At 37.0% G+C, this 17,308-nt stretch overlaps 1 protein-coding gene across 9 annotated transcripts in view; it reads right to left on the bottom strand.

Annotated features, from left to right (window-relative positions):
• Positions 1-17,308, bottom strand: part of CNOT2 (CCR4-NOT transcription complex subunit 2) — a 121,679-nt gene that overhangs the window by 68,476 nt on the left and 35,895 nt on the right. For 4 of the 9 annotated variants that reach the window (XM_002711329.5, XM_070052629.1, XM_017341980.3 and 1 more), the window contains exon 2: positions 8,862-9,004. The exons of 1 other annotated variant lie outside the window; for it this stretch is intronic. In XM_002711329.5, coding sequence (XP_002711375.1) covers positions 8,862-8,909 — 48 coding nt within the window. In that variant the 5' untranslated portion in view covers positions 8,910-9,004. The remainder of the gene's footprint in view (positions 1-8,861; positions 9,005-17,308) is intronic. 4 more of the 9 variants (XM_008256781.4, XM_017341981.3, XM_070052631.1 and 1 more) reach the window with 1 other exon arrangement.

Below are 17,308 nucleotides of genomic sequence, written 5' to 3'. Positions count from 1 at the left end.
GCTAATCCTCCGCCTGCAGTGCTGGCAGACCAGGTTCTAGTCCCAGTTGGGGTGCCTGTTCTGTCCCAGTTGCTCCTCTTCCAGTCCAGCTCTCTGTTGTGGCCCGCGAGTGCAGTGGAGGATGGCCCAAGTGCTTGGGCCCTGAACCCGTGTGGGAGACCAGGAGGAAGCACCTGGCTCCTGGCTTCAGATCAGCACAGCGCACCGGCCGCAACACACTGGCCATAGTGGCCACTTGGGGAGTGAACCAACGGAAAAAGGAAGACCTTTCTCTCTGTCTCTCTCTCATTGTCTAACTCTGCCTGTCAAAAAAAAAAAAAATTCTAAAGGGAAAAATTATCAATTTCAAATTCCTACCCAGCAAAAGTGAAATGATTTTTTCAGACAGACAAAATCTAGTAATATATTGGGGGCGGGGGATAATACCATAGATAAAAAAATGAAGGAAAGAAAATGAAAGTGAAAGGATGAAAGAGGAAAGAAAAAATAACAGGAAAGGAAAAAAAAGGAGAGAAGGAAGGGAAGGGAAGAGATCGAAAGAGCAAAGAAAGGACGGGACAAAAAAGAACTACCAAACCTATTTAATCATAGATAATAATTAAAGGCAAAAATAACACCGTCACTTCTGCCACCCCAAATTATAACGAACACTAAGAATATATAACAGAGGTTTAAGCAGGAATATTTCCTTTAAGAAACAAAATTTCATTTTAGACCTAGAAAATGACTGAGAAATGTGTTTTGCTAGCAGGGAAAATTATTTAAAAACCAAAATGCTGCACAAAAATACTGAGTCATCCAACTGACAAATATTTATTGAGTGTATACTAAATGTCCGACATTATTCTTGTATGGGGATACAGGAGTGAGTAAAACATTGAAAGGTAACTGAGATTACATTTTTATTGATACATGTACAGCTGAGCCTGGGAAGAGAAGGTGGGGAAATCTGGCATCAAAAACAAAGTAAAAGCTAGAATTCAAAAAAGTCACAAGTTTATATTCCTAAAGGAAAACTTTTCCCAAGGTAGAAAAGCTACTAAAAGACCACCTTTTCAAATAAGAAGAAGGAGGGAGGGTGGGAATGTGGGCAGGTGGGAGAGTAAAGTGAGAAGTATCACTAGGCTCCTAAATCCATTGTCAATATATATAAATATAAGGCTTTTAGGGAAAAGAACAATACTCAACATACTAATTGAGGGGCAGGAAGAATATCATATACCTATCACTTCTTTCCCAAATAAAAATGAAATCAACACAAATCCACTTACATTGTACTCAGGTTTTTTATGTTAGAAGAAAGGCTTTCCAAGAGTATTCTAAATCTGTCATACAGCAAAAGCCAAGAAATATCATGAGGACCAAGGTGAACAGACATGATGATTTAACAAAGCTATAGTAGTCATACACATTCACACACACACACACACAAAAAAAAACCATGGGTGCAGGCATAGAGAAACATATATAATAGAAATTCAAGAAATAAACTCATGCATTAAAGAAACTTGATTTACAGTACAACTAGCACTAATGATTAATTAATAAAGGGTGAAATAAGTCAATACATGATGCTAATATAACTGATAATCTAGGTACAGAGGTAAGGAAACCAGACTCCTAATTTACATCAAATACAAAATCACTTTAGAAAGATTAATTTTAAATATGAAAGATTTAAAAATCTTCTAGAAGACTACATAGGAAATATCTATTTAATTTTAATGGAGAAAGATGTCCAAACACAACTTTAAGAGACTGGGGGATATCAAATGTCAAACCAATAGGAACACTGTTGACTGAACTCAAAATTAATATGCATACCCAAACATATTCCTAGAAAGCCTCTTGTGAATTTCATCCTCCTGAATTTTTAGAATCTGACTTTGTTCAGCTAACTTCTCTGACTCCATAAAGTTCCCTCTTATATTTTTTTATGAAGTGCTTAAAAATACGATGGCCTGTTTTCTGAGACTTCTGGATTAGTTCTTCTCTGTTCTTATCTAACCTTCTATGTCTGCTGTCTGTGTCCTGATCATTTTTGATTTTTCCCGGTACAATTTACAGAGCTAGGCTGCTCTGCTCACTTTAGCCTTACCACTGGCTAATGGTATCTTCCTGTAACTACCTGTTGATAACTTTGGATGATTCCAATCTCACATTCTTTAATGCTTCTATCTACTTTTTTGGCACAAAAAGTGATTAATGCAGGTCTTTTGTTAGTCTTACTGGCTTATATCTTAGGGTCCATGTGGATACCTTGCCACTGAATGTTGTCACAAACCTTCTCAGGGTCTTTGGTTTTGCTGTCTGCTGTTCTATTTTTATGTGGAAACATACAGAGAAAGAGAAACTAACCTGTCATCATCAGAATCCAAATAAAACCCAAGATCATATTTTAAAAGATAATTTTGCTTGCTTCTATATTTTTTTGATTCATAGAAATATCTGTGCTTTTAACTTTCATTTTAATGCTGAATACATTCTATACTCATTGAGGCAAATCATCTAAATGCAAAATATTTTTCTGAAAGAGATTGCTTAAAAGTTCGTGTCTAAAGCCTAGGGCCTAAATTCCCAAAAAGCACCACTGTACACACAAGGGTGCCACTAGGGAATTTAATTCTTTTTGGAAAACACAGCAGAACCTTTCAGACCCCATGTAAACTAAACCACTACTCTAACTGAATTGGACCTAATTACTTATTTAGCAGAGTTTTTTTGGCCTAGGAGCACTGTGAAAAACTTACCAGGACACTAAGGGCACCATTAATCAAGTGCCTTGATGAAAACTTGCTTTTCGGGGAACATACATCATTTAACTTGATGATTTCAGGAAATAAGGAAAATGATCAGGACAGGTAAATGCATTCAAGCAATGTTACTATCAAGTAGCAATGAACCAACTAATGAAGAACTTCAAAATTCACATAATTTTGAAATTCTCATTTGGTCAGAGAAAAGGGCAAAGAGGAGCCATGAAGAGGAGCCACAAATGCCCCTTTTATTTTTAAAATATTTAGGTTATGGAATCAAAATGACTTCCATTGCTGATAATGTGATCAGGTCATGAACACAAGCATTATATTCAAAAATAAATTATAAAAGCAACCTCACTTTAGCAATTGTATTCAAGTGAAAAAAGTATTAAAAAAAAAAAAAACATTTTCAGCTTTTTCTATCCCCTTGCTTTACCTCTGGCTATAAACAATAAATCATAGTCATTTATTTTCAAGAGTTTCAAGTGCAAAGAAAAAACAGAGCCAGTTAGTTGAATTCAGTCATTCACCTTTTAACTCATTCATTCATCAGCTCACTCTTGTTCATCTTCAACCAATGCCAAGCAGCAACAATGACTAAAACCTACACCTTTCTTCTCTGAGCATCAGACTGTCTGCTGTCTCCAACAGTTAAGTCTCCAACTGTCTCAACAGTTAAGTATTCATTCAATTTTTCATTCAACACTTCCATTGACTTTATTTTATGAAGCATTCTTTATATTTACTATGTATCTTGACTATACCCCACTGTCATAAATTCCAAGATACTTTGGTACTTCATATTATCAACCAAAAAGTTACAGACTAACTATGTCACAACTACAACTTCAAGATGCCATGCTGCAGCATGCATCCATGCTGCAGAATGACAGAATTTCCCAGTAATGTGTAAATTTTAATTTAAAAAAAGGAGGTAATTCACTCCTTATTTATAGTTCCATTTTTATTGCAATATAAAAAAATTGTTATTTGTATACAGTACTACATAATGTTCTAAAACAATAAATGTAAATATATCTTGATACATTTGTATGTGTTAAATAATTAAGAAATTTGTGTTTTAAATGCTTTAAATTATGCAGGAATTCTTGGTAAATTGTCAGAAAGGTGTCGAGTGTTTTAGAGGTATCTGGGAAATTGTTTTGGATTTTGGGTGTACTGGAAATTTATTATTATTTGCCCTATTCAAATTAATGGGATGTAGGGCATCACTTTCCAAACAGTTGACACACACTTAAAAAGATGTATTTGCATGCTAAAATACACATGCCACAAAAACATAAAAAATAATGAAACACAAGATTCAAATTAAGGCAGGGGAAGTGATGGGATGTGGAAATATCTCCATTAAGTAAATAAGCAAACTGCAGAATGCGTATTTATTTTTCAAAAGATGATGAATTATACCTGTACCTATATAATCACTAGGAAATTTCTGAAAAGACACACCAAAGTAGTAACAGTAAAGTTGTGAAGGTAAGTTTTCATATTGTATACTGTATTTCCAAATTTTCTTCAATGTTTTTGTAATAAGCATCTATTCCTTCTACAACAGAGTAAAGGGCAATGCAATCCCCCTTACAGTTCCTCCCCAATATATTATACTCCATATAATACGGCATTTTCAATTATGAGGTATCTTTCAGTAATATATGGACTAGAGTGCACTAGAGCCAGTTAACACTCACTATATTGAACCAGTATCTGATATGATCAGTGCCCTCATATTGAACAATACTAATCAGAGAAGTACCTAAAAATTCTCAGCAGGTAAAGCCGCCTCCTGCAGTGCCGGCATCCCACATGGATGCCAGTTCAAAAACCAGCTGTCCCATTTCCCATCCAGCTCTGTTATGGCCTGGGAAAGGAGTGGAAGATGGTCCAAGTCCTTGGGCCTCTGCACCTGCATGGGAGACCTGGAAGAAGCTCCTGGCTCCTGGTTTCAGATCAGCACAGCTCCAGCTGTTGCAGCCAACTGGGGAGTGAACCAGTAGATGGAAGACCTCTCTCTCTCTCTGCCTCTCCTTCTCTCTGTGTAACTCTTTCAAGTAAATAAACAAATCTTTAAAAGAAAATTCTCGGGAATATCATTAATATGTTATTCAGCCCATGTTCTAAATTCTTCCTTTTTCTTTCATTGTTTTATTTAACTTTATTGAAACATGCACTGAACATCATCTATAAGGTACCAGGCCAGGTACTAGAAGTACCAAAATAAACAGATATGGCTCTAGCTTTCAAGAAACTTGTTATATACAATACCACAGTATAATATAATTTTCTGCAATGATGGAGATACTCTGTATCTGCACTATTCAATATGACAAGTCATTAATAGAATGAAGCTACTGAGCATTTGAAATGTAGCTAACATGACTGACAAAAAGAATCTTAACTATATTTAATATAAATGAGGTTAACCACTTTTGTGGTTAGTGTCTACAGTAATGGATAGTACAGGTCCACAGGACGACATGAACAAATAAACAATTAATAACAATGTGCTATGATGAACACTAAACCAGGAGTACACAGAAAGGCCATGAAAGCAAGGAAAAGGTGCACTGAGCCTATCACAGACTGGCTTTTGGAAAATTGATACTGAATTTCTGAAAAGTAAGGTAGCTGTGGTATTTGATCAAGAGAACCAATGTAAGTAAAGGCCTGAAGGTGTGAGTATGAGTGCAGGATAGAGAGATGAAAAGCAGTTTTTTATTACTAAATGGAAAATCCTGCTATAGAGTGTAACAGGAGATAAAATGGTTGAAAGGTAAAAACATGTAGTGGGGCCAGTTATGGAAAGACTGTGTAGTTTAGGAGTCTAAGTTTATTACTAATAAAGGGAAAGCCATTGATGAATAAAAACTGATAATTAAAAGATGATTTAGATTTATACATGCTCACAGATAAGGGTAAGTTAGTGTAAATTAGAGAATAAAATTCTAGTATAGAAAAGTTACATTTCCTTGGAAAAAGATTGACAATCCTTCCGAAGAAAATGACCAGTGAACTATTTAAATAAACTGCTTTAATCAGAAATAATATAGCATTCTATCTATGCAAATAAACTTCAACTACTATATTCAAACTCCAAATACCTACCAGAGCTTTAAGTTTTATAGTAAAAAAACAAAATACAAAGTAGATACCACTTTAAAAAAAAATAGTTTAACCCAAGCACCTTTTTGAAAATCACTTTGAGCAGAGAGTTCAGAGAATGTACCTTCTAAACTAAATTCCTAAGGCAGTAATCAGAACTGTAAAGGAAGGAGAATTGCAGGGAATTTTCCTTCTTGTTAAACTCTGGAATACTAGAGCCTATTCTCAGAATACTTAAATTTTAAAAAAGCTCTCAAAGACAAATGAAAAGTTATAAACATGGATATAAAGAAATTCTAGGCCGGCGCCGCGGCTCACTAGGCTAATCCTCCGCCTAGCGGCACCGGCACACTGGGTTCTAGTCCCGGTCGGGGTGCCGGATTCTGTCCCGGTTGCCCCTCTTCCAGGCCAGCTCTCTGCTGTGGCCAGGGAGTGCAGTGGAGACCCCCATGGGAGACCAGGAAAAGCACCTGGCTCCTGGCTCCTGCCATCGGATCAGCGCGGTGCGCTGGCCACAGCGCGCCAGCCGCGGCGGCCATTGGAGGGTGAACCAACGGCAAAAGGAAGACCTTTGTCTCTGTCTCTCTCTCTGTCCACTCTGCCTGTCAAAAAATAAAAATAAAATAAATAAATAAATAAATAAATAAATAAATAAAAGAAATTCTATTTTATCCACCAAAAAAAAATTAAACAAAATTCCTCCAAAGGGCAGGCATTTGGCTCAGTGGTTATGTTGCTTCTTGGGACACCCACATCCCATATCATAATGCTTGGTTTGAGTCTAGATTGTGCTGCTTCTGATCTAGCTTCCTGCTAACACACACTATGGGAAAGCAGCAGATGACAACTCATGTACTTGGCTCCCCACCACTCACAAGGGAGATCCAGACAGAGTTCTGGGCTCTTGGTTTCAGCCTGGCCCAGCCCTTGCTATTGCAGGCATTTGGGGAATAAATTGAGAAGGGAAGATATTTGTGTCTGTCTCTTTTCTATTTCAAATAAAATGAAAAAATCTTTAATTATTTTCAAAAATCTCTCCAAAGTAGAATTTTTTAAAATTCAAATCATTTTTTTCACAGAATATACAAACTCTTAGAGCCACCAGCATTAACACAGAGTTTATTTTAATGATTTAATAATCCTAATTTCCCATATGCTCTTACCAAATTCATCATGATATCAGACAGGAAATTTTATTTCTACACATGTACTTTTCAGAGGAGAATGCATAAATAAATTCCATAATGCAGATTTAAACAAGTATTCAAAGAATATCTCCAAATGTATTAAGCATCACCACTGCTTCATAACAACAAAAAAGGAGAAATATTTTCAGCCAGAAACCTAACCAAGAATGCATTTTCCAGGTGTGCTTCAATATTTGGATAAATTATAAGTACTATGACTGGAGCTAAGGAGTATTTTTAGAGTGGAATGAGCAAGAATAAGCAAATCTCTTTATGTGTAAAACATATAGTATAAATTTTCAAACTCTGTGTAAATACAGCTCTATGAGGCATATTAACCATACAAGCTGTTCTATACTCATGTTTTACAAACTGGATTATGATCATTAAAAAGCCACAAAAACTAAAATCACAATACTATTGAAACAATTTAACAGAACCTACCCAAGATGCAAAAGCCTAGTAAGTATGAAAAACAAAGTAGTTGGAAGTGGTTGTGAAAGAGGGGGAGATATAACAAGCATAAATCATTAGCAAAGGCTCTGTTGGCCAAGTCTATGAGGACAAATCAGGAAAAAAAAAAAAAAGAAAAAGAAGAAGAAGAAGAAAAAAGAAACAACCTAAAACAGTTACAGGGAGGGCTGATTCAGTATAGCCTCAGTTTACTCTCTGGGCTCATTAAAATCATAAAGATCTGATCAAAAAAACTTCATACGTCAAGTCAGATCAAACTCTAGAAAGTTTAAATATCACCCTTTTTTAAGTAAAAACACTGTACTTCCAAACAAACCCAGATCTTATCATCAAAGGTTCTTTGCTAGCATACAACATAAAGACAAATTTACAATTTTCTCTGCTATTCACTTTTCCAATTTGAAGGAAAGAAGAATTAAGTATCTAAAATAAATGATCAACAGAAAAAAGGTTAGTTAACCAAATGCGTGGCCAAACAGTTGCTTTCACAACCTAGAGGGAATAAAACAGGTGGGTAGAAGGGGAAGAGAAAGGCTGGATACTGATTTGTTCAGGAAGCCTAAAAAGTATATTCCTACTTGAGCTTTAAACTAGTGTTTTCAGGATTACTATGTAACCTGATAATGCATCATTATCAAATATATAAAGGTTTCCTTTTAAAAAATGGAAAGTTCATACATTATGTTTTTGAAAAATAATCACTGTGTTAATAGCACTGTCTTTAAAATTCACGTTCTTTTAAAAGCTAAGAAGGAAATAAGACTGTTACATTTCATTCAATTACATATGGGATGCATATTATTAACCAATTTGTTATATTAGAAAATAAGAATCTAGCACTGTAAGGACAGCAAAAGAATGACAAACTGAATAGAATCTTCGTCTTTAAACACCTTAGTTGTTTCATTTCTATTTCTTCTATGCTCTATCCAATTTTGCCTACATTTCTGTGCTACTCTATTACTAAAAATATAGTCCAAGACTTTACATAATTTAGTTTTCCAGGACAATATGAGTAAATCCAGTCAACAATGTTTTATGAACTACTGGCTCTGAACTCAACCATAAATTGTATATCATTCTAAGTTTTAACATATATATGAGAAAATATATTGACATTAAAATATACATTTACTATGAACATGCATTATTTGGAAATATGCTCCCAACTATTCTGTCAAATCAAATATACATATTTAAAACAGTAACCCATATTTTTCAAGTTGAGGTGTATCCAATCTGCTGGCTCCATTTAAATATAACACATTAAAACAATATAGCTATATGACCAACAGAGAAAAGGGGAAAAAAATGGTCTTACCTGGTAGTTTCTTTTCTCAGATAATGTATGTCCATCAGTCCTCACCATAGAGTCGTGTCCTTTCCTCACAGTACTGGAGGCAATCAAATAGAACTGTCACTCAAGGGTCGTGTCACAGGAAGGACCGCCCACCAGTTCTCCCTCTAGAGTGGAATTATCCAAAAGCCGTTAAAATTACTAACATGAAAATATATGAAAGCAGCAAAAATATCCAATATCACACACAGAAAATAAAAGCAAAAGTAATTGTTTTATGATGTAACCCATCTTCAACTTTACCACTTACAGAGGGCTTTACTGGCACACATACTCTTAAATAGGTATTATTATGTATGAAAAAACTCTTCCCTCCCACTTCTACTTTCTCTGATTACAACTGTCTACCAGACATCACACACATGAAAAAACTTACAGTAAATAAATATTAAGTAGATAAAAATGTTCGCCCCTCAACTGACATATTTTTCTTTCAAATATTCTCCAGTCTCAGAACTACACAATTATACAAATTCAGTCATAAATCTGCCCCCTCCCAAGGCTTCCATAAATAGATAGGAATGCATGCTATTTATATTTGTGAAGTTGATTCCTGTGACATAAAATGGAAATGAATTGTACATTTTTTAAGATGATTAATAGAGGCAACCCTAACTCAATACTCTATTAAACTTTAATGAAGAAAAGCAACAACTGTCAACTTCCATTGATGCCTTTGCCTTTTAGTCCTTCAACTTCATGAATACGCCAATAGAATTGACTTTCTTCACTAGGGGAAAAAAATAGGATTCATTTAACCTGGACAGAGATAAACACGCTCAAAATGACTTATATGAGATAGCCACCAGAAGTGCTATCTCGAGAACATATATTGAAAACAAAGTTCAACAATTCAAAGGTGGTGTCTATAAAGAATTTTAGAATGTACATTCTCAAGACAAATAGCTCTCGGCTAAGTTTTACTGAACATTCTCAGGAAGTAGTATATTTGTGTACTGCACTTACATGTTGTTAACCACCAAAAATTATATTCAAATTTAGAACAACTACTTAATACACTATGAATATTCTTCAGGAGGGAATAAAAAACGTCTGATTTATAATTCATAAGTAGAGTGAATTGATATTAAAAATCAACAAACATACATATATACATACAAGTATGGACTACCTCTAAAAGAAAATCCAATAAGGGAAAAATATCTTTAAAGAAACCAAATCATTATTTAAGATTTAATTTTGAAAAAGAATCCATGTGGGGGTCGGCACTGTGGCACAGCAGGTAAAGCTGCTGCCTGCAGTGCAGGCATCCCATACGGGTGCCAGTTCAAGTCCCAGCTACTCCACTTCCAATCCGGCTCTCTGCTATGGCCTGGGAAAGCAGCAGAAGATGGCCCAAGTCCTTGGGCCCCTGAATCCACATGGGAGACCTGGAAGAAGCTCCTGGCTACTGGCTTCAGATTGGCAAAGCTCACGCGGTTGCAGCCATCTGGGGAATGAACCAGCAGATGAAGATTCTTTTTCTCTCTCTCTCTCTTTGCCTCTCCTTCTCTGTGTAACTCTTTCAAATAAATAAATCAATGTTTAAAAAAAAAATCCATGTGACAAATCTATCTTCTGGTTGTTCTTTATGTTGGATTACAAGGTGATGGGAGTTGGATTTTCACGTAATCTTGACCAACCAAATTTAATTTGTATATGCTCAGCTGCAATAATTCAAGATGCTGGCCGGCGCTGTGGCTCAATAGGCTAATCCTCCGCCTGCAGCGCCAGCACACAGGGTTCTAGTCCCAGTTGGGGCGCCAGATTCTGTCCCAGTTGCTCCTCTTGCAGTCCAGCTCTCTGCTGTGGCCCGGGAGTGCAGTGGAGGATGGCCCAGGTGCTTGGGCCCTGCACCCACATGGGAGACCAGGAGAAGCACCTGGCTCCTGCCTTCGGATCAGCGTGGTGCACCGGCCGCAGCGCGCTGGCCCACGGCAGCCATTGGAGGGTAAACCAACAGTAAAGAAAGACCTTTCTCTCTGTGTCTCTCTCTCACTGTCCACTCCGCCTGTCCAAAAAAAAAAAAAAAAAAAAAAAAAATGCCTGCATCTCATATTGAGCCTCTGGGGGCAAGTGTGGGATATTTAAAAAAAAAAAAATTAACAAAAAAAAATAATAATTCAAGATGCCTGACTCTATGGGGAAAAAACTATAATAGCACAATACAAAATTAACTTGTTTTTGGAATTAAGTATCCTCTCTCAAATATAGCAAAGGAGAAGTGTTTTTACCCATAGTAATATTTACTACTGTAAGTGTAATTCTTTGGGATGGCACTGTGACCTAGTAGGTAAAGCCACCGTCTGAGACATCGCATCCCATATGGACAACAGTTCAAGTCCCAGATGCTCCACTTCTGATCCAGCTCCCTGCTAATGTGCCTGGGAAAGCAGTGGAAGATGGCCCAAGGGCTAAAGCCCCTGAGACCCAGAAGAAGCTCCTGTCTCCTGGCTTCAGCCTGGCCCAGCCCTGGCTATTGCAGCCATTTTGGGGAGCAAATAGAAAATCTTACTCCGTCTCTCCTTCTCTGTAATTGTGCCTTTCAAATATATAAAATAAATATTTTTTAAAAAGTAACTCTTACCATCTAGCAAGCATTATAGGTCATTCAGAAGGAAAAATCACCAAGTCAATTGGTTGTCCAAGATTAAGTGACATATAATTAGCTACTATTCAGAACTTTATAATTGCCACAGAAAAAAAACAAAATTATTTTAAGATGCATATCCTAAACATTAACCTAATTTTGGTAAGTTTTTTAACACTAGTAATGTTTAAAATAGTACTTGTTTTACCATTGAAAGTATTCATGACAACCTGAATTCAATGAATAGTGTAAAATTTCAATCACTAGTAATAGAATGAGAATGGTTTCCTTCTTAAATTATGTTTAAACCAAAATTTCCATACCACCTTCAAATTATGCCAATTTCATCAAAATATATATTTATTTCTATTTTATAAATCTAAAAAAATAAAGAGAAATCTAAATCAGGCAAACTAATACCTTAATGTGGTATACATCTTTAACACAACCTATTAAAAAAAGTAGGACTGAATTTTTATGTGCTAAATACCTTAAAAATAAAAATATTTAAATTTAAATTTACCAGATTAAAAAAATCTTCACATTGAAGAATGATGGATTTCAGTATAAGAGAAAAACCTGTTTATGCTTGTTTTGTCTCCTCCCCTTGAGATAATGTGAACTACTTCAGGCCCTAGGGTTTTAATCCAAAGCCACTACATATACTCTACCTATATAGGAACAAGTCTTCTACAATGAACCAAGAATCATTTTCTCCTTTTAGTAAACAAAGGAGTAAAGACACTTTATTTTCTTTGAAACATGGTAAGTTAACATGTGTCACTACAATCTTCACTATTCTATATTAAATAAAAACGTTCAGTGATAAATTGTGTGGATAGCCTTCACATTGGGAATGAAAGAACACACAATTAATGAAACAAGATTTGGATATTCTACGAGATAGAGTATGTGAAAAGCAACATGCATGCACCCTAGCTGCCTAAATGTATTAATACAGTTTCTTCACAAAGTCTTAAAAATATTCAGAAAGTCAGAAAAGACAACAATGTATTTGCAAAACTACAATGAACTTTTCTGTAAGGCAGGGATGTCTTCTATGATTGAAAAACACAGACTTTATTATCTATTTTAAATAACCAAACAACTAAACAAAAAACATGAAATAATAGCTTTCAGACATTAAATAATAGTCACCTCAGGATAGAGATCATCAAGAAGAAAGAACAAATGAGATGAGCCCTTTCAGTATCCCTAGATAACTGCCTGTGGAGTTCCAAGACTGACAGGGATGGGAAAGTAGAACCCAGTCACCGCCCTTTTGGTCTCTCAAACTAAACCAATGTTCTAAAAGAGTTCCTAATTAAAACATATCAAAGCAGCTAGAATTTTCATAGCAAACAGACGGAAGGAAACTGAGTAGATAAAGTGCTCCAAAGATCTGGAGCGAGACCCTCCATCTTTAAGCAATTGTGATCTGAGCATGTATGTGAAAAAACAGTATACTCAGTCTGTAGAAAAAGCCTCTGAAGGAGACTGGTCAGAACAACATGAAGAGCTCATGTTCCCGTTAACCAGAGCAGAAGGGTCTCTTAATATGTATGAAGAAGATAACAAAGGTATTGGCTACAAAATCAAGTAAGCTTTATACCAAAAGATGTTCTTAAAGCTTAAAACCAAAATGATGAAACTGATTCTAAGTAACAGAGCTGTACCAAAAATAATATATAACAATAACACCCAACAATATATGAAATAATATCAAGCTCTAGCATAAAATACATAATATTAAATTTCTATCATCCAATCAAAAATTATCATCCATGCAAGGATGCAGGAAATGCTTGTAAAATCTGTAACAAGGTGAAATATGAATGGAAATAGACCCAGAAATAATACCAGTGATAGCATCGGTAGACAAAAATATTAAAAAATGGTATTGTAAATTTCATACATTCAAGAAGATAATGAACATGGTGACAATGCAACTTATGAAAAGGAGCAAAATCGGCAGCCCTAAAGATTTTCTAAATGTTGACAGAAGAATTTACTACAGAATGATAAAGACGTATAAAAAAAGTTAATGTCTGCAAAACCTTGTGAAATTTGACTTAAACTGGTAGGTTAATGTTATACTGCACCAATTTATGGTTTCAAAATTGTAGTATAATTACATAAGATGAAACCCCGTGGAAAGCTAGGTGATGGGCATATAGGACCTCTCTATAGTATTAAAAATTTATATTTTAAAGATGTATTTAATTTACTTGAAAGGCAGTTACAGAGACAAACAGAGACAGAATTCCATACTGGTCTCTCAGCACTTGGGCCATCTTCCACTATCCTCCCAGGTACATTAGCAGAGAGATGGGACTCAAACCAGGGCTGCAATACAGCACTGGTGCATCACAGGCGGCAGCTTAACCTCTGCACCACTATGCAGATCCCCAAAAGTTATTTTTAAGGCTCAAACTGATCTTTTAGAGATAAAAATTCACTATCTGTAAAGAAAAATACATTGGCTAGGGTTAATAGCTGATTAGATACTGAAGAAAAGTTTAACGAACTTGAAGACACCAGAGAAAAACATCCAAAATTATACACAGTAAAAAAGGACTTAGAAAAAAGAAATGTGGGACAGTGAACAACAGGACAAGATCAAGCAGGAGAGAAAACTGTGAGACCATAACAAAGGACCTAATATTAATATAACTAGTGTTCCAGAAAGCACAAGGATAAAAATGACCAATTTCTTTCTCAATTCGCTAATAATTAGTAACCAAGTTAGCAACTTTTTGCTCCAAAAAGCAAAAGAAAACTATCCTAACAATTCAGAGTAAAACTGCTGAAAAAACGTGAACAGAATAATCTTAATGCAGCCTGGGGGGAGGGGGAGGGAGTACATACAGAGGAAGGACAGGAATGACAAGAACGTCGAATCAACATTTTTTTAAAAAGATTATTTTATTTATTTGAAAGGCAGAATTACAGAGAAAGTGAAAGAGAAAGAGAAAGAGATCTTCCAATCGCTGGTTCACTCCCCAGACGGCTAAAACAGCCAGGGTTGTTGGGCCAGGCAGGCTGAAGCCAGGAACCTGGAACTCCATCCCAGTTTCCCATGTGGATGGCAGGTGCCCAAGCACTTAGGACTTACACTAGGATGCTATTCATATGGGAAGCTGGCATCGCAGGCAGTGGCTTAACCCACTGTTCCGCAACACAAGCCCCTAAACATCTTCTTAAAGATTTATGTATGTAGTTGAAACGGAGAGCAACAGAAGAGGGAGAAATACAAAGATCACCCATCCACTGGTTCACTACCCAAAGGGTCCCAAAAGCCAGATCTGCTAGGAACTACATCCATATCACCCATGTGAGCCGCAGGGTCTCAAGTACTTAGGCCATCTTCTGCTAGGATGCCAACATTCCAAGAGGTAGCTTAACTGCTGTGCCATAATGCCAGCCCTGGATCAACATTTTTGAAGTGCAGAAAGGAAAAGGATAAAAAAAAGAATCAACAAAAACACTATTAAAAGAAAATTCTAAGCCCAGTTAAAACAGCTTTTTTTTTTTTTTAAGATTTATTTTATTTATTTGCAAGGCAGAGGCAGAAGCAGAGGCAGAGAGAGAGGTTTTCCATCTGATGGTTCACTCCCCAGATAGTCACCACAGCCAGAGTTGCACCTAACAGAAGCCAGGAGCCAGGAGCTTCCTCCGGGTCTCCCACGCAGGTGCAGGGGCCCAAGATTTGGGCCATCTTCTACTGCTTTCCCAGGCCATAGCAGAGAGCTAGATCGGAAGTGGAGCAGCCGGGACTCAAACCGGCACCCTTATGGGATGCCGGAACACCAGGAAGTGGCTTTACCCACTATGCCACAGTGCCAGCCCCTAAAATAGCTTTCAAAAACAAAAATGTCTTCACTTCAGAAGATAACTTGGCAGTATTTTATAAAGTTAAACATAGATTTACCATACAACTCAGCAATTGTTCTCCTAGGTTACCAAAATGAACTGAAAACTCAGGTTCACACCAAAACAAACTCATAAATGTTCACGCCAATGAAGATGTCCTTCAACACCGGTAGCTGGATAAAGAGAACATCTATATGACAAAAAACTATCCAAAAATAAAAAATAATGAGCTGTTAATTCATGCAACATGAATCATTAATGCATTTTTTGCCATAGGAAAGAATTCAGATTAAAAAGACTATATATTTAGTGATTCTATTAATGTGACATTCTTCAAAAGGCAATACGATACAGATTTAAAAAATCTCTTTCTCTACTCTAGCCATAGTTTCTTTCTTTTTTAAAGATTTATTTATTTATTTGAAAGTCAGAGTTAAACAGAGAGAGGAGAAACAGAGAGAGAGAGAGGTCTTCCATCCACCAGTTCACTCCCCAGATGGCCACCATGGCCGGAGGTGCACCAGAGCCAGGAGCTTCCTCCGGGTCTCCCACGCAGGTGCAGGAGTCCAATGACTTGGGCCATCTTCTACTGCTTTCCCAGGCCACATCAGAGAGCAGAATCAGAAGTGGAGCAGCCGAGACTCGAACCAACACCCATATGGGATGCCGGCACTGCAAGGAGCAGCTTTACCTGCCATGACAAAGTGCCGGCCCCCATAGTTTCTTAAATTGTAAAAAATATTGTTAATTTAGATGAACTTTTAAAATACAATCACCTCGAAAATCTTATATGTTGAATGTTCTGTGTTAAGGTAATCAAATCAGAAAAGTAGGCAATTACAGTTAATTTTTCCAGTGTTTTCTGTGTTCTCCCACTTCACTTATCAATAGTACTTATTTAAAATAATGCCCAGATACCTTGGATGGTAGAACTCTTAAGTTAGGGGCCAGCGCTGTTAACACCCTGGCCTGAAGCGCCGGCATCCTATATGGGCACTTGTTCGAGACCTGGCTGCTCCACTTCCGATCCAGCTCTCTGCTATGGCCTGGGAAAACAGTAGAAGATGGCCCAAGTCCTTGGGCCTCTGCACCTACGTGGGAGACCCAGAGGAAGCTCCTGTCTCCTAGCTTCAGATAAGCACAGCTCCAGCTGTTGTGACCAACTGGGGAGTACATTGGATGGAAGACCTCTCTCTCTCTCTCTCCTCTCTCTGTGTAACTCTTTCAAAGAAATGAAGAAATGAAGAAATGAAGAAATGAAGAAAGAAATGAAGAAAGAAATGAAGAAAGAAATGAAGAAATGAAGAAAGAAAGAAAGAAAGAAAGAAAGAAAGAAAGAAAGAAAGAAAGAAAGAAAGAAAGAAAGAAAGAAAGAAAGAAAGAAAGAGAGAGAGAGAAAGAAAACTCTTAAGTTAAAATGTGAATCTGGGGGACTGGTACTGTGGCTCTGTGGGTTAAAGCCCCAGCCTGCAGGGCCATCCTTCCATGTGGGTGCAGGTCCCAGTTCCAGTTGCTCTACTTCCAATCCAGCCCCCTGCTATTGCACCTGGGAAAGCAGCAAAGGATGGCCCAAGACCTTGAGCCCCTGCACCCACGTGAGAAATCTGGAAGAAGCTCCTGCCTCTTGGTTTCCAACAGCTCAGCTTTGGCCATTGCAGCCATATAGGGAATGAAAAGGTGGATGGAAGAACACTCACTCATTCTCACATTCTCTCTCTCTCTCTTTCTGTTTCTACCTCTCACTATAACTCTCTTTCAAATAAATAAATCTTTTAAAAAAAAAAAAAATGTGAGTTCGGGGGCTGACGCTGTGGCACAGTGGGTTAAAGCCCCAGCCTGCAGGGCTGGCATCCCATATGGGCGCCAGTTCAAGTTCCAGCTGCTCTACTTCCAATCCAGCTCCCTGCTAATGTGCCTGGGAAAGCAGCAGAGGATGGCCCAAGTCCTT

This window comes from Oryctolagus cuniculus, chromosome 11 (genome assembly GCF_964237555.1).
Source record: "Oryctolagus cuniculus chromosome 11, mOryCun1.1, whole genome shotgun sequence".
In the NCBI taxonomy this organism is placed as follows: Eukaryota; Metazoa; Chordata; class Mammalia; order Lagomorpha; family Leporidae; genus Oryctolagus; species Oryctolagus cuniculus.
This window is presented reverse-complemented; position numbering and strand designations above follow the sequence as displayed.